Genomic DNA, 23896 nt, shown 5'->3' with positions numbered 1-23896 from the left:
ACTTGCTTTGGGGGCACTTTGTGTTTTTTTCCTCCAGAACAGGAGAGTTTTTTTAAAGAATTACAAGCAATTGTGACATTGATTAGATAGTAATAGCATGCTCGATGTTGCATAAAAGTGGGAGCCAGATCTCAAGTCTAATTCATACCAGTCTCAACCTATTACAGTGCTGTGAGGAGCTGGTGAAATCTTGCTAGATTGTATCACTGGAATTGAGATGAGAATTTGTCGCATCCCGAGACTGTCCTTGGTCCTTTTGTCAATCACTGGCACTTCCAGTTATTTCCCTGCTGCTCAGCAAAGCTGACAGTGCCCTAACCGTGTGCTGTGCCTTTGTCTTTTCCTATGGTATTTTTCAAGGTCAGAGAGATGCTTGCATTTACCCAGAGAACTAGTTAATGTACTTGGTGTGTCTCTGAGTGTAAGAATGAGTTAATCAAACATACCAGGCTCTCCTGCATGTGTACCAGCTCACTGCACGTCTCTGCTCACATTGACCAAGCAGGAGGAGTCTGTTACTTAACAAGAATTAAGCAGATGCTGCTTTGCCTATCCTGCTGGAAATGAAATGGTCTTTTCAGATTGATACCAGCTGTTTCATTATCACTGCTCTTTTTAGTGAGTTTTCATTTTAATAGGATATTGCTGTATGTAGAGGGAAAGTTCCTGTCTCAAAGGTTGGTGCATTATAGTCCAGCAGAGCTGTATTGCGGTGTGCGTATGTCCTAGGTGATGAGATGGATTTATTGGTGACTCTTTAAAGGAGATAAAAGAACAATAAAAGATGATCGTTATATGCTTTATAGACACAGGTGTTTTTCCCCATTCCTTTAGCTCAGCTGTCTCCCATCAGATATTTCAGGAGCCAACCAATCTCTGCTTGCTGTGCCTTGTCAAAGGTGACTGAATATCTGCAGGAGAGAGAGTGGAGGGAGAAATAGCTGTTCTCTGGCTGCTTACAGGTTGTGGGACTTCTTCAGTTCTGCGTTCAAGAAAAGTATTGAAGCATCGGGTTAGGAGTTAGCAGCTGGAGAAGTATGCATCGTGCTTGTACGTATGGTTTAACAGCTTATCAAGTTATGTTCGGTTTAGCATAAATCAGGGAATTTGCGTTCCCGCATGCAGGGCCTTTTCGGAGGTCTCCTCTTAAATTTCTTTCCCTCTTTTTGGAGGGGAGGAGTGGGAAGTTTGTGAAGGGAAAGGAGAAAAACAAGCCAGTTCATTTTCTTCTGGTGAACTCTTTCCCCTATTATAAGTCGCATATTACTTTGTCTGACTTCGTAAAGTTCAGCGAGACAGTTATTTGTGTGGAGTAACGAAAGGGCAGGAAATCCAATGTCTCGAAGCGCGGGCATGACAAGTCATTATAGATTAAGTCTTTTAGCTGCAGCTGTCTGATTGCTGCTGTGCTCTTGATGTGATGTTAGCCTGCCTGTTGGAGCTCTTATCGCTATTCTTTCTTATAAAAGACGATGATTCTGTTTGAAATTTGTCTTCTTTACTGCTGCCCCTATCACCCAGCAGTGATAATAGGAACAAGCGGAAATAGGTCTGCCCATCTGAGTGACACACCAGAATATATTAGAAGCGTAAATTCTTCCTGCAGCATTTGATGTAGTACTGGTGCTTCATCAAGCTCTAGAAAGCCAAAAGCCAAGCTTGACCTCTGCTTTTGGTAACTGGACAACAGTTTCTTAAATATTTTCAGTCGAGTGCTGCGTAATGCTGCACATCACATGTCTAATCTGAAGCTACAATAACTGCTTTCATGGTGCCTCCATGGCAGGCTGACCAGGGGAATTTGCATATTAAGTAGTCAGATTTGTTGCTCACAATTGGCCTGATACAGCGGGCCTATGCACAGCTTGCACAGGGTTTTTAAACAAGGCTCTTATGACTGAGCAGTTAAGAGCATTTGGTGCGGACCCCACGTATCAGCATACAAAGAATCTCCCAGATTGCGTTTTGCAGTGTTTTGGCTGTTGATTGCAAGCTGTGGGTAGCGCGTGCCAGCACGTAACACCTTCCTGGGAGTTTGTTGTTACCTAAAGGAGGTTGTTCTAGACTTCAGGTAGTTCCTGCTGTTCTGTAATGCAACCCTGAAATAAGGTGCTGGATACGTTTTTGCAAACATAACGCTAAATTCAGAGCTGGCATTAGGCGTTACGGCTTACTGTGGCTTTCCTAAAAAAAAAAAAAAAAAAGAATAATAAGGAAAGCTTAGTATGGCTTTCACAACTTGCTGTAAATCTCTCGTGATTTCCACAGCAGCATGTGTGTGTTTTATTGGGGCTTTGTAATAAAAGTAGCTGTTAATGAATGACTTGGTTTCCTAAGGGCTAGGCACCCACAGCCTGCTTGGGATGGGTAGGATCTGCAGATCTAGTGCAGAGGGCACCCAAATATCACTTTGCTGGTATGGCACTTTTCATTTGTAACCCAAGAGACCTTATTTGTTTTGCAGGTGATAACAAGTAACTGGTAGCAAATGAAATAAGGTGTTATTCATGCCCTTAATAAGGGCTGACTAATGCAGCTGTTCTGTTTCCTTTTTGGCATTGTTCCTCCATGTAATTGTTTGTTTGGTTTCTAGATGAAGTGATTTGGTTTAATTTCTCTGTTTGGGCTTTCAGTGTTGAAAGCAATGAAATCCTCCCTCCCTGAATATTAAATATAATAAATTGAATGTTCTTTGTGCATTGGAGATTTTTGATAAATGGAAAATATTATTTGTTTTCTGTTTGAATAAAGTCGAAGTCAGCAATCCACTCTTATTACAGCGGGTAATGTGATAGCTATTATTTTTCATATGAATGTTGAATAATACAATTTATGAGTCACAAGTTATAATGCAACTGAAGGCAGAAATAAAGATCTGCCTTATAGCTAACTCTTGACAATTGTTGCAAGTCTTGCAGGTACAAGGAAGGATCAAGGTAGCCACAGCTGGTCTAGTTACCCAACTCTTAAAAATAAATATATAACTAAACCTGAAGAACTTCTGACCACATGACCCTGTTCAAGCAATGAATACAATTATTCCTTTGTTTTTAAGTATCACAATCCTTTTTTTGCTTAAAGGGCTTTAGGGTGAAAGTGCTTTCACCCTGTCTTGTAGGCTAACACTGTATTTGTCAGTTACGCTTTTAGGCAGTTGTTACTAGTTTGCTGTGTCTCCTTCACTTCCTTAAAATTCAGACTGCTCTGATGCAAATTCTTATACTTCATTTACTTTTTCCTCTTAAATGGTGTATGTGTGCTTGTGTGTTTATATATATATACACACACACAGAGATAAACACGTAATTTTGCAAATTGCTTGTGCTGGCCACAGGAAACTATGGTTTGAGGGCCAGTAGGTGCTTTGTGATCCTCCCAGTTCTTTCTCATCAGATTCAGATGACTTTTTGGGCTTGGCTGGTGCGGTACAAACATCCTGTCCTGCAGAGGCCAGGTACCAGTACCTGCTGCCATGCCTCGTGGCTTTCCAAAGAAGTGCTCCGAAAGAAAACACGGCAAAGGCTTGGTTTCCGTTTCTGGTGGGATAGTCCATGAGAAGAGGTCCAGCCGAGTGTGCAGAACCAAGCTTCCCTTTCCCAGAGCTGGTGGCGTCCCTGTTCCAGGGAATCCTGCCTCCCAGCAGCCAGGGTGAAGAAGGGGGCGAAGACTGTGCGTGGCATCTGTTGGATGCATGTTGCCACAGTGTCAGCTTAAAGGCAGGAGCCATTGATTCGCTTTCATCTTTCCTACACGCGGGTGCTTAGGGTGGAGCTTGTGGAGGTTTGGTTTATAATTCTTCCAGCTGGAAGCTCTGTAGGTCTCCTCTTTCTTTTGCAAAAGTCAGATTATGAAATTAAGCCTCTCTGAATGTTGCTATATCTAGTTTTAAAAGCAAATCTATTTAGATGGCTGTAGTTATTTTAATCGTAGTAAAAACACAGTCAGCAGGTTGATGAGGCAGTACTCAGGGATGCCTTGCCCATTTGGGATGCTGAACGTAAGTGTGCTGAAAGGTGGTTGACCTTGGGTGGATGCCAGGGCGATGAGAGTGTTATGTGCGTATACTCAGGGCTTTCAGTCATCTGTTTGCTCTACGGGCTCTATTTACTCACAGAGATGCTAAGCCCTTGGAGTTTGCATTGTGACTTTGCAGCTGGGGACTTGGCGCGGCACAGGTGGATCTGCGTGTCGGGGGCAAGGACACGGCACGTCGGAACGGTTCCTTGGGGAATCAGCTGTGCCAAGGCAGTAGTAGACTGGTGCGGGCATCACTTGGCATGGGGGGGGGGGCAGGACTCAGTTACCCAAAATCAGTGAGGTGACCCACGCTGTGAAGCAGGTAGAGCAGAAGGAAGGATTTAAAAAAAAAAAAAAAAGCTGAAATTGGCTGAAATCTTAAGGTTTGAAGGAACAGGAATGTTCCCCTGCTTGAGAAGCAGAAGAAATAGAGGATTGTTTGTTTATTTTTAAGAAAAAGCTTTCCCTTCACATTGTAATTGCATTTCCAGTGTGAAAAGTGCACGATGGAGTTCAGTGCTTCAGACTGATTTATCAAAGATCAGCGGCAGCTGTAAGAGCGGCACATCCAAAAGCCGCCCGGGTGCTCGTGTTACGCTGCTCGTACGGTCTACGGCAAGCACCTATTGCACGGCGTAACGTGATATTTCACTGTCTTGACCTGCGTGCAGTAAAATATGCAGGATATCTGATGTGGTTTAAGGTTCAGCTGGAACCCGAGTTTTGCACGTTCTGCCTCTCGCTGACCTTGGGCTGATCTCCCAGCTGTTACCAGGTAGTCGCTCTCGCTCCTGGCAGGCTTTGAGTAGGTTTGTTTAAATGAGCGATGGCCGAAAGATGGGGCAGTGCAAACTGTGTAAATGGTTTTTCCTCTGTTTCCTGCCTTTGAAATAAATGGAACGGCGTTTTAAATGCTGAACGGTGCTAGAGTCTCTTAGGCTACCTTAAATATTTAAAATGACATAAGCAGCCTGTCATCTGGAGACTTCACAGTAGTGAGAGATGCAGAGCAACTGCAGATTCTGCAGGTGATAAGCACAGAAGCCGCTAATACACGCAGCTAATGAATTTGCAGTTGTTGTACATCCATTTGACCTGTTAGGAGCTAATGTGAAGCAATTGAAAATTGTACTTCATAAAGTACAAATATGGGGGGGGGGCGGGGGTGTCCTTGCTGCTGTGCTTGTGCATTAGACCACTTTTACAGCTCCTCCGTTCTTCTTTTTCCCAGTGTCCTTTTCTATTCCCTTCTCCCCACCTCCTCAGTGAACATGATTTAAAAGGAAAAATTCAAAGCACTGCTTGAAAGCCGTTTGTGGGAGGAGATAAGCACGGTTTTGAAGAAATGAATCTTCCCTTCTGTAGAAACTCAGATGTGATGAAGGATTTTTTTATGCGTGTGTGTATATAAAGACATCCTTGTGCTTAAGATGAGGTAGAGGAGAAGAGGGTTGGGGAGTTTCTGCGTGATCTGTCATGTGGTTTTCCTACAATCCCAAACATGAAAGAGAAGGCCCTTTACAAATGGTAGTGAGGACTACTTCAGTAGTTTTCGGTGAGAACAGGTTCTGCCCAGGGGAAAAACATTTCCATGGAATAGCCTGTAATCTATAATGCTTTAGATTGCACGTTAATATTTCATGTTTCACAGGGGATGTTTACCCTTAGTATGATTAATCTCCTGTTATTGACACTTTTCAATAAATAACTAAAATACCATTCATTATAAACATTTTATAATTCATAACCTTTAATGTACAAGAACTTCTAATAATTGTACGAACTGTAAATAATTCTTGGAGTGCTGCCTTCCTACATTGTCTGCTGTCATTTTTCACCTTTTTCTCATTAGAGATGCATGTTCTTTGAGAATACTCCCAGGGCCTGAAATTGCATCAGGAGCAGAGCACAATAGTTTGGGGTTGGAAGCTTGTTACCTTTGTATTTTTAAAATTCAATTCTGGAACTCAATTTTTGCTCCCATGCTGTGATCAAGGGCGCTCCGGATCTGTGAGAAGGATCTCTTCTGGCACTTACTTTGTCGTTTTATTTTTCTGTGGCAGAACTATCATCTCCTGTGATTTCTTGTCTGTAGGGATAAATACAGTCTTTTATAAAAGACTACCTACAAAACATCGGATAGTACCTGCAGCTGGTGAATGCCATTTTCTCCTGCCAATTTTTATTTGGCAACGTGCCGCTGTTTGAGCGACTGAGCCTACTGTACAACACTGGCAATTGCAGGATAATGTCTGTCTGGTGAAAAGGTAAATAGTTGAAGTAAAAATCGCTAATTCACACACTTGGTATGTACCGCACCAAATATTTCTTGGCAGAGGTGTAGAGAAACGCTGCGTATGTCATATGTATTGAACTTAATGATTTCAGTGCATATTCAGCTGCATTTGCTTAATCTGTGGTATAAGCAAAAGCTGCGTGCATCAAAATAATGTCTTCAGTGCAGCGTGCTGGGCTCTGGTTGGGCTCTTGCCCAACAGACATCTTGGAGCCCCTCTTGTGAGTGTCGCTGCACTGTTCCCCTGTCTTCCCAGGGAGCTGAGCTGTGCAGGGCCTTGCTGGCCCTGGGGAGGGATGCTCGCGTCCCTGTTCCGCTCACCGGTGGTGGCTGATCCATGGCACAAGGGCTGAAGTGAGGCTGAGGAGGCAAGGGGCAAGAAGTATTAATGGGAAGCAGCAAGGTTTAGTCTGAGGAAAACAGCTTGGAAACAGCAAACGTTATCTGAAGGCTGGACGAACAATTTCACTCAGGCTTGCGGGATGCATTCTTCAGGAAGCTATATTTGGTGGCAGCGGTAGTTAAGCATACGTTCAGATGAAGCTTCGCGCTCCAGTCCTTCACACCTCTAACTAGCATCATCCTTCGCTGCTGCCGGATTTGGTGTGGTTGCCTCTTGGGGACGTGATCAGAATGTCCCGAGGGTGAGCAGATCTTCTCCTTTGCATTGCGTGTCTGTAGCGCGCACACAATGCACGCAGTGAGCGTACCCGCTGAGTGGCTGGTGGAATCGCGGGTCCCAGCTGAGGGTTAGCACTTCGAGGGGTGAAGAAGGGGAAAGCTGTCAAATATCTATTTAAACTTTTTTTTTTTAAAGAATTGGAACCGACTTGAGTTGCATGTTGATGACTTGGCTCAGTAAAATGCATGACTGATTTTTCTAAAAGATTTTTTTGCTGTGTGCCTAGAGAACCACATTAAAAGAATGTGGGTTACTATAAATACAAGCAATTATTGAATAGCAGTATGTTGTGTAAAGTGCTTATCAATATCTGATATTATTCTAAGACAAGTTTAAATGCTCATTTCAGATAAGTTTTCTTATTCGTTTGTATGTCAGTTTTTCACATCTGTATATTTCCATTGTATCTTTATCCAAATCGAAAACTAGTTCTGGTGCCAAAACAGCGTGAATTCCAATGGAAAACCGCATGTGTATTGAAATCATATGGCTTGATTAAAGTCACATGCTTTAAATCAGTCACGTATTGTATAGCCTCACGCTGATGGTACTTAATGCAACGTTCCATCACTGTCTTAACGCGGCTGAAACAAACGCGTTCATTGTACGTATCCAAGGCACTTCAGCTGCTGCACTGATATTACAGCACAAAAATAGCTCCAAAAATACTACAGACTCAGTTTTTGGCTTTAGCTGGAACGCCTTCGGAATGGAACAAGAGGGAGTACAGAGTTTTAGTCTCTCCTCTGGGAGAAGAAAGGAGCAGCAGCACTGTCAGAACAAGAGCGCGTGGATGTTGCGCATCGGCGCTGCGAGGCGGTGCCAGCGTGAGGGTCCTGCGGGTGTAAGTAACCCTCCAGTCCCAAACTCTGTAACACACGGTACAGACTCAGTGTGTTTTTTTCTCAATATGAGGAAAAATAATCCAGTAAACAGTTGATTTTCTTATAAACCTCTAAAACCAGTTCAACTCTATTGGGGCTATTTTCACGTGTTGAAATGGTATGAACCCTGTGGAAACATCTGGTGCTCCTAACCAGTGACAGAGCTGCCTAGGCCATTACCACCTTGAAGAGATCATTATGTGAATGATGACATTTGTCCAAATGCAGATTTCCAAAAGCTTTCATACATTTAGTTTTTTATGGACAGAAGCCTTGCCAAAAGGAAAACTCCAGGGTTTCATGACTTGCTGCGACCTTGTGGTGCTCTCTTGGCTTCTGTCCTACTGCTCTCATTTAAAATGGATTTCTTTGGGAAAACTGTGCTTACAGATGGAATTATGCTATTTTAGTAAAGTCATAGACCAAGTCTTTGTTGGGCAAGCCAATGGATATGGAATAAATGGAACCAAAGGAACAGTACTGGCCCCAAAGACTTTAGTCTGATGATTGCAAACTTGCAGTTTTCTTGGAAGCAACTTCTGCGTTTTCTGAGCATCCGTGCCCGCTTTTTTTTTTGGTTAAATAGGTCTGATCAAAAGCGAACATTTTGATTCCTGATCTTTTCATCTTGCTATAGTGTTCTTACCTGGCTTATTTACCATTAGTTATGTTAATTGGTAAACCTGGAAAGAAACGCCACCCTTGTGCCCACCCCATTGCTGGGGGCTAGCTAATGTGTAGGAGTGGTGATGGCATGGGCACAGTGGGTGGCCTCTTTCACTCTCCCCATTTCCTTCATCAGCCCCAGGATGTGATCACTCATGATCAGTTCTCAGGGAACAACTTTTCCTCAATAATTTATATGTAAACATAGTTAAAACAGTACTTACCACAACTTCCTCAAAATACTGGATCTGAAAACAAAGAAGTTTAACTGTTCACTTATGCAATCTCACTTTTCTGGCTTTATCCATCCTGAAGAAGTGAGGTGTTTCACTATATTTTAGGAATGCAAGTTCAACTTTTTCACTCCAGTTACATTCTCTTTGTCGATTATATTCAGGGGGTAGGGGGGAAATGGCATGCTGCACAGCTGTGGAAGAAACAACATTAGCATCTTATCTTTTTGTGGTGGAAACTTATTACCAAGAGTTAATAATTTGCATTAAGCTCCACATTAGTTAGGAAAATGTTATAGATAGTTGAGGGTGGGGGAGGAAGTGTTTCGGTTCCTGCAAGTGTCCCACCTTGTTAATGTCTCTTGGCAAACTACATGGGGAGAGACTGTGAAAGCTGCTATTTGATAATTAAACCTGTTAATGAGAGTTCTTTTGTTGGCATTTTTTAGCAATGACGTTTCATATTTATATGAGGCTGTACAAAGTCCAAGATAGCAGTGCTGGCAGAGGCATCTGTATTTTCTAGTTCAGTGCAGTGTCAAGCAGAATATTCCCAGTACCAGCCGAACTAATCTTCTCTTAAACTCTTTCCAGGTTTGCCTACTCAAGTATGCTGTCACTATCTGATTGCTCTTCCTGCCAAATTTCCAAGCTGAATTCATCTTCCATTGATAAAGTCTGCTTCTAACTGCTTAGTGCAGAGACCCTTCCTTCCTTCACGTCGTCTTTCATTATCATAAATTAATATGAGGATTTTTTTCCAACTGGAGGAACTCTTGCCTTGCAAGTCGGATTTGGGTGTCTGCACCACTTTTCTTGTTCTGATTTGGACATGTTCCAGTGCAGATTCACTTGTTCATATTTAAAGCTAAGAAATAAAACACACAGTTTCTCAGAAAGCAAGTATTTTCTAACAAGATATTTTAGTGCAGATTATTATGTATGAAAGTCAGTGTTGGCTAAAAAAAAATGAGCCCACATGAATGGGCTGTTCTCAGCTAGGATAGCTCTGGTGAATGCTGTGTAGACACAAATGTTTCCTGGTGCATTTTTCTCATGCTCATCTTTAGCTTTTACACAGGTCAAAACTTTCAGATTATGCACATTCCTTTTTTTTCTTTCCTTCCCTTTGTGGCTGATATTACATTATTATCTGCTCTTTGGAAATGCACTTGGCATTGATTAACTGAGTCTTTAAATGTTCTGGGACTAGCTTTTCCAAGCAGTGTGACCGCTGAAAACACGCGTGCTGCAGTTGTTTCCTTGGGATGACAGTTTGGATCCGATCCTGCTGTTCCAGTTACTGGTAATGTAAATGCCAAAAATTGCTTTGTTGCTGTTTTTCAGCTTTTGTTTATATACATGTTTAGAAACCAGATGGATTTACCATAATCTAATAATATTGTCAAATATTAGGTAGGCTTTCATCTTGAGGAAGAGAAAAAAGAAAAAAAAAACTTTTTTGGTAAATTTTACGTTTGTTTAAAAAAATAGTAATCTGGATTTCTCTTGCATTTTAGTTAATGATTTAGGGAAGCAGGGAAGGGAGCAGGGCGGTCCACCCTTCTGTGCTGATTCTGAATGCTGAAGCTATGTATATTTCTGCTGGATATGAAGGGATTCTGTCTTCATTTTCTTCTGAACAGGGATTTTTTTTCTTTTCAGTTTGTCTGAAATCCATTTCTTGCAGTAGGAGATGAAAGCATAAGCTTTGGCAGTATGGCACATTTTCTTCTACAGTTTTCTGTAAGTGGGGGCCATTTTCTGTACCTGTCTCCATCTGCACCTGATTCTTTTTTTAAAAAAAAAAAGCTGCAAAGGATCTCACTAAAAATCCAACTCCTGCCAAAGCTGTTTTGACTCCACAAAATGTATCTTAAGATAATTCATTGAATGGTTTGGGGCAGTGAATATTTTGTATTGCTTCTAAGGACTACGGGAAGATATGAGAGATCCTTGCCTTGAAAATGAGACTAAAAATAGTTTTGCCTGACTCAGTCTAAATTAAATGTTTTTCATTATTTTTACAACTATCTGAAGAGTAGGGGCTTAGAAGGGAAGAGGAGGTGTGTGACATCAAGGCATGTTCAGTATAGGTGCTTAGAAAATTTAATCTTGGCAAATATTTGCTATCTGGGAATAGGCGTTTTGAAAAAGACACATTTCTAGCTAATACTGTTCCATTTTCTTTTTTTACCAAGTTCATACCAAATGAATCAGAAGGCACAAGCTATTCTGTGGTAGCCGAGAGGAAAATGCTGTGATCTGGGGAGGGGAATTACAGCTCGGTCATAAAAATAGAAGTTGGTTCAGAATATGGGAAATCAATCTTTCAGGTGTAGCATGAAATGAACATGAAAAGCGGGTTATTCTCTCTAGGTGATTTTTTCCACCCGTTTCTAAATATTTTGCATTCGCTCATCTTGGACATACCCCAGCAAAGATCGCTCTTCTCACAGCAAAGGAATCTCTTGTTTCTTGCTGCGTTTTTGGTTATTTTTAATAGCCGCTGTTGCTAGTAGTGCCTAAACATTGCTGGAGTAGGGCGGGTACTGAACGCTGGCCGTAGTTCTGTGAACCAAAGATAGAGCTTAAAAAGTAGGGAGAGAAATTGCTGTTGGAAAAATTGCTGCCTGCAGGTTGCCTGTGATAACAGGGCCGGATTGATGGGTTCCAATCCTGGCCGTACGTTTTCGATTCTTAGTTGTGATACAGGCTTTTGAAAGCAGGAAAACTTACGTACTTTCTTTGCGAATTCGTGCTGTTCACTGGGGGATCTGAATGGCTTTCTTTCACGTTTACAATGCGATTGCTACTGTAAGGCAGGCAGCACTGGAGCCCCCAGCTCTGACGGGTCCCGTCCAAAAAGCGCTCCTGGATTCAAGGCGCCCTTGCTCAGAGCTGCAGAAGCAGCACTTGGTGTGCATAGTTTGCTCGTTAGAGCACAGCAATTACTACAGCAGGCTGGGCGGATCACAAATGCGCTTGCAGCCAGTTGTTTTGGGGAATTCTTCCTTTTTCTGTTGGAACCATCAACCGGCATTTTGTTGAGTGCTTTCAGCAGTCGCTACACCTAAATAAAATAGTTGTACCTCTGCAACAAATGTATGAAACCCGTGAGAGATCTGGGCTGTTATTTTTAAGTGGCTGAAATAAAAATCTTTTTGCTAATGCTCTCATACTCATTACGTGCCAAAATTTCTCATTCTTACATTTGAAGCTAAGTATTTTCTCATCACGTAAGGGGGAGAAGGGATGAGAAAAGGGTCTGTCTAATAATGATGAGCTCTGCCTTAACTTTAGGACCAGACTTTTCCTACAGGAGCTTAACTCTCAAGTTCAGAATCGACGTGCACTTAGTTTAACCTGCTGTTACGACACTTGCTACTTAAATTAGAGGACAAGGAAAGGAAGGTGCATGTTTCCTGACAAATGATACAATTTCTGACTATGAATAGATGGTAGAACGAGAAAAGTAAGCTGCCTTGAGTGTCATAGTGAACAGATTTAAAAAAAAAAAAGACAAGGGTAGCCCATGTTCAAGGCCTGTTTCAGCTGTGCCTGGGAACATAGCGGCTGCTACCTTTGCCAACATAATCATTGCACTGCGAGTTTTTAGCTTGCTCTGAGTTGTTGAGAATTAAATGCATTTTAAATCAAATCACATTACACAGTCACCCCTTCCTTTAAAAGGAAGGGAAGCTACTTAAGTGAAGTGCTGTTGTGCCTGTTGGAAAGGCTGCCCTTTGTTACAGAGCGAGCATCGCACAGTCCATTAATAGAGCTAAAGACCTGTGCGCTCAGGGACTTTTGGAGGAGATCAAATTAATTTGCTAAAGGTGGAAGGGCTCTGGCTACTCTAATCTATCTTAATTCAAGCAATTTAAAGGGAGAGGGTAGTTTCCTTGGCCTGCTCCTCGGTCCCTCCATCACAGGGAGAGCAGCGGGCTCCCGCAGGAGGTTCGCAGCAGGAGCTGAGCCATGTGCCGAGGAGGCTGCCGGGGTTTGCTGACTGTGCTAAGGCAGAAGGTTACGCTCCTAATTTCAACACCCGCAGTTAAATGCTTAAGGTTGGATTGCATCAGTAATCCCCCACCATAGGCTATAATATGCCTCCTTTTTTTTTTCTAAGTAGATCCAGAGGGACCTAACGTAGCCTTGAATGAATGTAATTTTAAGGCTACTTTGTGCAAGTGCTCTGATTTAAGTCGTTTTTTTGTTGTTTTTTTGCCTGGATGTATGAGAGACACAAGCCTTTGTTGCAACCTGTACATATTTGTGTACACTTTCCATTTTAGGTTCAGAAGATGGGTGATAGATTCCTAATTATCAAAGCAGCATACTAAGTATCGTAATGTATTATAAATTGTCTCTGACTCTAAGTTAAATATGGTTTTCTTAACAAAAAATATACTTGAGAAGTAGGAATCCTTTGTCTAAGGGTCTTACATGTGTAATATAGACATTTTTCAAAGGACAGCTTGGGCTCTTGAAGTAGAAAAGCTTGAGCATTTTTAGTAAATAGTGTAATTGTGCCATTTTAGAGAAGTCCTGCTTGCAGATGCCAGTTAACAAAACCTCCCCATATTGAGCTGTTACGAAGCATCACCTGCTAAGAAAGTTCTTGAAGGACTTCTTGACACCCGCTCAGTCCCATAAATTCCATTAGTATTAATCTGAACAACACTGAGAAGTAACTAAACTTGTAGAATATGCCCGTCTTGTCCTTTGCTTAAAGAAAATCACCTCGCCAAACCTTTGAGTGCAGTTTGTTCACATTAACCTTGTATGCTATTGGTTCTTGTCATCTTGCATTATACACAAGCAGTGCACAAAATTCTCTGCATTTATCACCAAAATAGGGATTACTCAAAGGTAATTGTGCTAATTAATGATGCAATTATTATCATTAAACTTATTAATTACGTGGTAAAACGGTATGGAAAGTAAGCCCTTAGTCTGATTGCAGAAGAATAGTTAGCTGAAAGATTTATTTTTTAATTCTTGGGTGTGATTTGTTTCCCTTCCTCTAAGTACTGGCAAACAAACGGGAGCTTTGTTGAACCTGTGGGCTGAACCCTCTGATGCTGTGTAACACACTTTTTTTTTTTTTCCCTAAAATCTTCTACTTTGGAGATTAGGGTTAAAATTTGTTTTCAGCAGCAAAAACTCAACTCCTGGCATGCTTTAACCTTTCTTCCATGACCTGCATATTTACATATCCATGGAAACGAGAGGCAAGAGGACGGATGCCACCCTGTCAGCATAGAGTAGCAGTCTACAGGAGTCCTGGTGGCACCGTGCTGCCTTTGACGCAGGAGGGGAACTGCATACACCACAAGACACGGGCTGGGATGTATGGATGGTGGTGGTAGTGGGAAATTACCCAGCTTCACTTAAACTTGAGAGAAAGTAGGCTTTTGTCCTGTCCCCATGTTGTCTCGAGATCCTACTATGGAGCTTCCCTTATTGAACGGCTTTCCTTTCAGGGTTTTGCTTTTTTCTTCCTGTGTTTCATAATCTCCAGCATCCTCAGCCAGAGAACAGAGCTGTCAGTCAATTGCTATAACCTGGTCCTGTTTTTTGGGGTCCTCTCAAACTCCTGTAAGTAACGTCTTTTATTTCACCACTTGATCCAGACACTTAATCAGATTCCGGCATCCACTTCAGTTTCTCTGGCTCTTACACATTGTTTTAATGCAAATTCCTATCCTTCCCCTGGGATAAAAATCAAACGTAGGATTGGCCCCATTGGAGTTTTTGACAGCAGTTAATTTTCAAGCAGATCCCAAATTTGTCTTCAGTCATTCTTCACAGTACATTATAACCTCTGATGGGGGCATTGGGAAGAGCAGACTTTAGCATCCCAAGGCAGCTACTGATAGCTTTGTGTTACTCTCGTCTGAGAAGTCTGGATGTTGCTCTGTAAGCTCTTGATGCCGCTTGGCCTTTACACTGATTCCTAGACTTCCAGTTACTGAGCTTTCTCCAGTCTTAGGTTCTGGAGTATCTGGAGAATGACTGTCCAGTAGATCCAACTTGCATCATCATTTTTCCCGACACCCCCCCCCTTGTTTAACACGACACACTGTCGAATAAAAATTTGGAGTTTGCTTAGGCTGTGAGCATTGGTATGTCTATGAATAAATTTTCAAGCTTATTAACTGGCTTGTGGATCCAGAAAGTACTGACTAGAAGTGAACAAGTGTTTTTGTTGTTCTCTGGGGCATTAAGCCACTGTTCTGTGAGACTCCTGCCCTGCAGGGGTTCAGTGTGCGCAGTCAAATGGATGAAAGCTAAAATGGATCTGGTTCCTGTGGTATCTCGCTGTTTGGGAGCACCTGGAGGCTCAGTGATGTGGTCATTTAGCTTCTGTGATCATACTGATTTGTTAATGTTGTGATGAATTGCTTTTTGCTAACGGGAAGCAAGAGACAGCAGGGGAGGAGGATGACTCTTGCTAGTGAAGCACATAGAAACCTTCTCTGGATGAAGAGCCTTTTGTGCTTTTGGGCAGTTGAAGTATACGAGGTTTTTTGTTTGGCTTTGGGGGGTGATTTGTCTTGTTTTAATCAACCCATCTCAGAAATGAAGCCTTACCCTTGCAAGTCTGTATTTTTTTTTGGCTTTAAGCATGTCAGAAAGGACACACGACCCCAAAAGATGGGTTTTGTGATAGGCAGAAAACCAGGTCTGTGTTCTGGAGGAGTCCTGAGTGATGTTAAGGTGTGATGACTTGCGCCGTGTGCCCTTGAAGCGTAAACAGCGAGCAGGGTACTTGAGGAACTTCTGCTTCTAAATCACTCGTGCTAGTCCTGTGTATGGCAGGACTGATTTGACAGCTATTAAAGATGATTTTACCACCTAGTGTTAAGAGATGGATGAGAGATGACCTGGTAGAAAGAAGCCTGACGTTTGAGGAGCATCAGGAGCAACCTATCCCCCTCTTGCACATCGGCACACTGCCGTCTGCCCCTGTCTGGTCCAGCGGGTGCTGGCAGAAGCGCTTCTCCCAAACTCGTGGGGTGGAGTCCTGGGAAAATGAGTGATAGATTGCAGCTAGACACCAAGATAAAACATCTCGTTAATGGGAAGCAAGTGGAAAGCATCTAAAAATTGATAAAGAAATAATTTGTAAATTAATTTGAAACAGTAACTTTATCATGGAAAAACTACCTCGTAAAATAGAGTTTAGTAAAGCAGCAAGAAACACAGCTTGCTGATAGAATCTTTAAATGTTTGCTTTCGTGCATCTGGCCCGTTCCTTACACTGAGCAATTGGTTTTCCAAATGGCATTCGTGGAACATCGTGCAGAACTGTAAAATTAAATCATTAAGGTAATGCACGTTTGGTATGTGTGTCAGGTAAGATTCCTATTTTCAGCTTATACTGATCTCTTAATTAACTGATGAGCTTAAGTAGCTGAGATACAGTAATAGTGCATTTAGTTAATTGGCTAATGTGAAACTCTATCCCTGCCAATGACTATGACACGGGAATAAATTCAAGACGTGGTGTTAGGTCCTGTAACTAAGCTAATTTAATCACTGGCCATTGGAAAAACAGTTACCTTGGAGGCTTTCTTGTTCGTTCCCTTCTGGAGATTGTGACTTCTGTGCACAGGTGTGGCATGGCCAGCAGTGCCATGCTTATGCAAGCTCTCGTAGGAACGTAACGTTGCTTGTCATGGGCATTACACCTTACGCTGCAGAACAAGCTGTGTTATATTTCAGGTTTTGGTGGAAGGCTCAGAGCAGCATTGCCTGATGCAAACTCCCGCTGGTGAGATGGGATACGAGAATGTTATTAATATGATTTTATATGTTAATATTGTTATTAACATGAGTGTTGTTAATGTGCTTTATCTTTTGGTTAGACCCAAAGAAGTCGGGCAGTTGGACTAGATGATCCTTGAAGATCCCTTCCAACTGAACTCTTCAGTTCCATTGGTGCTAGCTTCTGCAGCTCCTCCCGGGAGATCTTACTTTAGGGGGGCCTCATGAGTTTCTGGGTTCTCGGTTGGTTTTAAAGTTTAAAGAAGTCTGGGTTTACTTTCTGTAACGAAGTAAATTCACCGACGGTGTTTCCCAGAAAGTCTTTAGAAGTTGCAGAGTCAGTGCGCACACCCTGTACGTGGTTCTGCTGGTGAGGGTTTGCCTGTTGGACTCTGCTGGCTTTCAGCACTCCTGCACCTAATCAGGGTGGAGCTGGCTGCATTGTTTAAAGAAAATTATTAGCTTAATCTTTTCTGTAACTCTGGCAGGATGTCTGATAAGGCTGCCGTTTGATATTTTTTTAATTTTTTTTCTTAAATGAAAATTGTGCTGGTATTGGAAGTACTTGTGGCGCATCAAATGGAGACCAGATGTACAGCAGATGTCCCTGTCTGTCACTTAGCAAATTCAGAGAACTTGTGATGACCTTGTGTGGTCGGTCTGTGGCTGCATGACAGAGGCTCGTGCTGGTTGCACGGCTCCCGTGGCCAAGGCCTCCATAAAAGCAAAGCTTCAGTTCAAACTGCACTGAGCCAGACGCCGGCTTCTGTCGTGCTTGAAGCACACAGATTTTGGCTGTTAGCTTGCAGAGAAAAGCTTGCAGCACTTCAATTATAATTTATTTTTTTTGATGGGAGATGTCAGCCTCCGGTAAATGTCTTTAAATCTTTCCTTAGCAGTTCATATACATGACTGTTACGCAGTGGTCAGAGGGAGTACATTATTGAGGAGGGAAGGGGGCTTCTGAGCCAGGACAGCATTCATTTGCAGCTGGAAGCACTAGATCGGTTGGTACGTTAAATCCCTGCTGGCACGTGAGACCAGCCCGTGCTGCTGGCTGAGCAGCAGGCCGGTGCTCCCGTCATCGCCACCAGTGGGCACGCAGCTGACCCGCCAGAGGAACCATCGCTGTGCAGTTTGAGCTGGTGTGTCTCAAGTTCCCCTGTTTGAACGGAGGGGAAGGTACAAAAGGGTTTCAGTATGTTGAGAGTGAAGTTGCTGAATCCCATTCTCCCTCCTAATGGGAGACAGAGGGCCTTGGGGTTTTTTGTTAGGCTCTGCACAAGCTTCCCACTGCATCGCCACGTTTTCCAACTCCGCCGTGCAGCTTACTATGATGATTTTGGGTGCACGTGAGAAGCTGTATTGATGCTAAGCTCTCAGCTGTGATCAAGTCTTAAATCGTGTAATGCAGCCTATGTCAAATAGAATATTTTCGTGTTGCTGACAGCTTTCTTAATGGTGGTTGTTACAGGTATCCAGTAAGATAGTCTGGTTGTGCGCTCTAGGGGGTAAACATTGAAGGTCTTGGGGCTTGCATGCTGTGGTTTGCAGATGGGTAAATCTTATCCCGTTTTGCATCTAGCTGAAAACGTGAAAGCTATTCCTATCTCTGGTAGATAGGAATAGTTTAAATTCTAGTGTAAACAGCACTGAAAGGTAATTGTGTTGATAATGGCAGTCCCTTGAAGCTCATCCACCATATCGCTGTCAGAGCATCACTGGGATGCCGAAGCTGGCACGGTGCAGTCAGTACCACCACTGCCGTGCTCCTTACTTTCTGTGGAAGCAGAATTGATGGCTCTGATGGGGTGCAGTTGGGCCAGGTGGGCATCACCTGGTCATCACCCTGCCTGGCAGCATTCTGGCTTCATTTGCAGTCCTCCCTTGATGGAGGAGCAAAGGATTTGATGTGGCGACTCTGCAGGGGTGTTTGCTCCCCTAGACGTCTTCATCTGTCAGAAGATACATTATATCTAAACTAAAGTTTTGATATAATTTTCTGCTTGTGCTTCTAGCAGGAAGCCAGCTGAGCAGGCAGGGCCCAGGAGTAACCATAATGTGCTTTGCAGCTCTTGCAAACTAATAATGAAGCCACAGAACTAATGCTAGGAAATAATGCTGAGCTTTTTGGTGGCAGACCAATGCGAAAAATTTCCTTTGAAAAACAGTATGAAAAGTTGAGGCAAATAACAATAGAGAACCTCACACTGGCTTTTCTTGCATTATTGCTCTCTCCTACAGTGCTTATGCAGAGCGTTTGTAAATGTCAGGGTTTGCCATCCTGTTCTCACAGCCTTGGAAGCAGAGAAATCATCCTCATAAAATCTGAATGAACAGACCAGAGGCTGAAGTTTACTCTCGCCAGCTGGCTCTCCGCTGTTAGACGAAATACACTGATGGGTTTCAGGTTTCTGTGAAAGGCCACCTACCTTATCACAGCCCATCCCAGTGTGAAGCAAGTGGCAAGGCTCTTGGCTGTCTGGATGGAGCCTGTGTGCACGTTGTGGGACAGGACGGGACGTTTGGATGTGGTGTACAGTCAGGGAGCAGATCTCACAACTTTGAAGCTTTTATTTCTTGCTGCAATACCACTTGTTCCTTTGAAATGTGAGAGGTGATGAGCTGCTTGGAAATACCAGGCTCTCTTGATTTCTTCTGCAGTTCCTGTTGAAAATGATGGCAGCAGTGGAAAATACAGTGTAATAGCTGGTAATTAGAGTCAATTTTCTTCTTTGTCCAGCACATTCATACGCCCTCGTCCTTTCATGTGTTTTGTATCTCATGCTGTGAAGCCTCTGGATTGACTCCGCAAAGATTTAGTGCCTTGTGCATGACTTGTCCAGAGCTGACTGTAATTACCAGTGTGACTTGCGCTTTACTCACTACGGTTGTTTCTGTGCAATTAGCTGGTTTTGGAGGAAGGTGCTTGGTAAGAGTTGAGGAGAGACTTGAAGAAACAGGGAAGGCGTATTCCCTGCTCCTGCTTCGAGCAGTGCTCTGCGACATCCGCGGTCCCGGCACCGGTGAGTAGCCATCAGGGGACATGGTGCTGTTTGCCCTGCTGGCTCTCGGTGTCAGGATGATGCCCCTTCCCCGGGGGGACCCCATCGCTTAACACCAGCCCGTGAAGTGTCTGGTAGGCTGCTCACAGAAGAGTGCAGACCTGGCTTCGAGTGATCAATCCCCTGTTCTCCACTGCTTCTTCCCCTTTTCCATCTTTTTCTTTCTTCCTTCACCCCCGTTTCAGGAAGGAGAAAGGGAAAATAGACCTGGGGTTGCTTGGTGGGTTTAATTCTTCTGCACAGGTTTGTCCTTGTTAGGTTTGCTGCTCTAAAAATCTTTGCACCACAGGTTTACTACTTGCGTGGCTTAATTTTGACTGTTTTGCCTACGCCTTTATAACTTGGATTTGTCTGTAATCTTATGTTTTATGACACATCTATTCAAATATGTAGCTTGAATTTCTACCAGGAAATGTAATTTTTGTGTTCATTCCTGTTGGGAAATGGAGTTTTTCTTGTGGCATTCATTTCCCAATCTCCCTTCATTAAAAAGCCTGAAACTTAGTTTCAAGCATCAACAGATAGATGGACCTACGTAGATATATGTATGTGCACAACATCTGGTAAGATCACGCTTTCCCAGTCCCTCAGCCCCATAGCATCCTCGGATGCGTTACGCTACCCTGAATATTCTCAGGACTGTCCTAATAGATGTTTTCTTATGAAATCCTGATGTTCCTTCTTGTTATGAAAATTTGATTATTCAGTGAAATATTTCATTTGTAAGGCTGAAAATCTTTTACTACTGCCCAGGGACACTTTCTTTCCAAAATACTGTTCTTGCCTTGCAAAAATGTAACATTCTAAAGAAAAATATGGAAAACTAGCAATAAGCAGATAAGATTCTGCTGTTTTCCCATTGTCGTGTAAGCCTGTGCTACTTAATGTAATTTAGATTGTGTGAGCCTATGTGACAATGTAATTCAAATTGTCTGCTGCTTAAGTGCAATGCATTTCCCCCTTCCCCCTCCTCAGTTTCTGTTTTTCTGCACCTACCCTTTGTACCTTTCTCCAAACCCTATTGTAATTCTGCTTCTGGAAGGATTATGCCACAGATGGATGCAAAGAAAATGATTGGGATAAATTCTATCTAGATATTGATACCAAATTACAAAATACCTTATGAAGAAATTGGAGCAGCATAGATTTAAACTGAGACTTGATTTAAAATGAGACTCATTTGATGATAGAGTGCTATTCACTGATTTTGGGGAGGGAAGCCCTTGGGACTGTTACTAAAAGGAACTTTATAGGTAGCAAACTGTTACTTTGCATTTCATTTGTCTTCAAAAAGTAATTTGTTAGTAATCAATCCTCAACCGCAAAGCAATTTTATAAAGAATATTTTTGATGATTAGTTCAATTTGTATAATACTCAGCTAGCTTCTCATGACTGTCTTCAAATAATTACTCTGTGCTGTTTCTCAAATTGCTCCTCCCCGAGAGGGTATCGTTTCCCCTGTTGAAGCTGTGCATGCCTACAGCTTAAGCAAGCTGAACGGGAACTGTGTGCCACGCTTTCTTTGCTGGCCTCTGCTTCTGCAAAGCTTGGTCTATCTTGTTCGATGGTGTATCGTTTCTGTCCTCTGCCTGTGGAGCCTGGCAGTCATCAAACCTCCCATTTCCACTGAGAGCAGTTCTTGAAAAATGTCTCTTCATTCCTATTCAAATAGACTGTTTTGTTAATTTTCTGCCCTTTCTTTCGCACTTCTTTTGGGTGTTCTTGCACTTTTCCCCACAGTTATTCAAAACCGTTCATCTCTCAACACTTAAACAGTTGTTTTCATCTCTTACATACTTAAAGGAAAAAAAGGAAAATTATCATATCTTCCCACCTTCTCCCGATACTGTTGGCACTTCAACATTTTGATGTTCTCTGCTAACGTTTGCCCATATCTGCTCTAAACTCCTGCTCCAGGCTCAGCATGGTCCAGAGACCTCCATGCCAGTCTTCCCAGTGCTTGTTTCTTGATGCACAATGTTCTTGCTATGAGTTTGCAGAGGCAAAAGCACAGCAGGGCCCAATTCTTGCAGCTCCTGTACACAACTGCTTGCAAATGCATGATCAGCAGCGTTGGGCCTGCAGCCCCCAGTCAGCATGCGACCGGTCCGTAAGTCTCCTTCGGAGATCTGTGCTGCCAAGCCCTCCCCACCCTGGTGGATTAGGTGCCCGTGGAGATGTTTCCAATGCATGCTTTGGCCAAATTTGGATGTGTTCTCTGAGAAGAGCAGCAAAACTCTTATGCTACAAACATATGCTTCTGTTTCAAAAGAAAAGGAAGAAATTCACTGCGGAGCATTTGCATGGATTTTAACGTAAGCCAAATGTTATTCCTCGCTTCGGTTTAAGGAATAGGTGAAAGATGCTTGAAAAAATGGGGTGGGAGGAAAGAAGCTGACGGGAGGATGACTGAAAGCAAAGGAGATGTCTCCCCAGATGGTTATGTTGTAGCTCAGTTTGAGGAGGTAACTGCAGACTCTTAAAATGGACCAAATCCTGTGGTCTTAGAGGGTTGCCAGTTTGTTTAATAACAGGGAAGCAGGAAAATCGAATTTACAACTAACGCAGAGATCTACCTAGCCTTCTGTGGAGGGTGTCAGTTGCCTGATGTCTCATTCGGCTGTTGCGTTTGTATTATTTGATTTGACAGCCAGCCCCTTGGGGCAGAAATATTATCCAATTTGATTATCGAGTGCTACAGTTCATGGGTATATAAACTAGGAATTAGGAATGCTTTAGCTGGATGTTGGTATTTATTATGACTCTTCCATTAGCAGCTGCTTCTGCTCATCTGGCCTGCCTCAAAAAGAGGCAGCAGTGCTCTGATCCGCAGCGATAGTGACATAGCAAACACAACAGCTGTTTAAAGAGTTCTACTTAGACATTTTTTGACATTCTGTGAAGAAACTGATTTAAATATCTGGATTTATCTGCATAAGCTCACTCAAAAGAAGCACAGATAACACTGATTCCACTGCTTTGACGGGAAGCTGCGGGGAGAGGAAACAAACCTTCACAATTCATGTTAAAAAATAGCCTGAGGACTGGAGAAATATGTCTGTTCTGAAGAATAAGACTTCACAGTTTTTCAAGAGCTGAGGTTAGCAGGACAGGCAGGAGTGGCTACCTCCAGGATCCAGGGCTGTTCTTTACCTGGGAAGTGAAAGCACGTTATGTGCGGCTGCTGATGGGGCAGAAACAGCCTATGTGCTTGTCTGGAAGTATTTTTAGGTCCCTTGAAGACTTCGAGGGATGAAACAGTCTTATAAAGGACTCTTGACTGGGAAGGAGACTTGAGCAGTGCTTGGATTTTGCGTGTGTAGGAATGGCAGAAGAATGGACGCAGAGCTCAGGCGAGGCTGCCTCTGTTTCTGCAGCCTGTTGTCTTCTCCTGCCCCGACCCCTGCTGTACCCTGCTGTGTCTTACACAGGCGTTTCTTCTTCCTTTGCATGCTGAGCCCTGGGAAGTTCATTTTGCAGCTGGTAATTATCAGGGCTTCTTATCTTCTTAGCTGCTGCTTCTGCTGTCATTAACCTAAATGGACCCTGGCAAGTCCTAAAAATGGTGTTTGGAGTTTGTGCTCAGCAGTAGGTGGGTCTGACTGAACCGGAGGGGAGCAGAAGCAGTGCAAGAGGCATCTTTCAGGTCGGGCATCCGGGAGGATAAAGAGCATCTGTAGTCTCTTCGCAAGCAAGGCCTCTGACCAGCCTAAGGAAAACATCTGCAAGGCCACAGGAATGGCCTGTGGTCGTTCCTCCCTGAGAAAGGCTGCTCTTAAGCAAGGCCCTGCAGCTTGTCAGCAACTTCTTAGCTCCGCTTCAGGATACGCAGCACCACCTGGGTGTGCTGGAGCAGGAACACCCTGAATTATTTGGAGGTGTCGCTGATGTGCTGATCTTTGCCTTTTTTGAAAAGCAGACTGTTAATGGTCTTCATTTTTTCCGTCTAAATAAATCTCATTAGATGGTGATGGTTGCTATTTTTTGGCAAGAGAAGTGTGACTTTCAATATTGCTTCAGCAAGAACATACCTCTTTGGCATTTATAAGACTGTATTTCATATTTTCAAGCACGATATTAATAATTTGTTACTTCTGTTGAAGTGATGTAAGATGAAAAATTAATGGGGATGTTACCTTCTCTCCCAGATCTTGCAAGCTGTAGTGCCTCTGATGTACATGGTCTTAAATGAAGTCAATGTTTTCTTTTGAGCTCTTGTTAACTTCAGAAGTGAGGAATAGAAAAGTGGAGTCATAAATACCTGACAAAGTGTTTT

The 23896-nt window shown here is 42.9% G+C and overlaps 1 protein-coding gene across 4 annotated transcripts in view; it reads left to right on the top strand.

Moving 5' to 3' along the window:
- Nucleotides 1–23896, top strand: part of UBTD2 (ubiquitin domain containing 2) — a 54716-nt gene that overhangs the window by 2461 nt on the left and 28359 nt on the right. The window contains exon 1 of one of the 4 annotated variants that reach the window (XM_040573366.1): nt 907–1050. The exons of 2 other annotated variants lie outside the window; for them this stretch is intronic. In XM_040573366.1, coding sequence (XP_040429300.1) covers nt 1038–1050 — 13 coding nt within the window. In that variant the 5' untranslated portion in view covers nt 907–1037. Of the gene's footprint in view, nt 1–906; nt 1051–15737; nt 15827–23896 lie in introns of those variants that run through there. One more of the 4 variants, XM_040573367.1, reaches the window with a different exon arrangement.

Source organism: Cygnus olor, chromosome 14 (assembly GCF_009769625.2).
Source record: "Cygnus olor isolate bCygOlo1 chromosome 14, bCygOlo1.pri.v2, whole genome shotgun sequence".
NCBI lineage: Eukaryota > Metazoa > Chordata > Aves > Anseriformes > Anatidae > Cygnus > Cygnus olor.
This window is presented reverse-complemented; position numbering and strand designations above follow the sequence as displayed.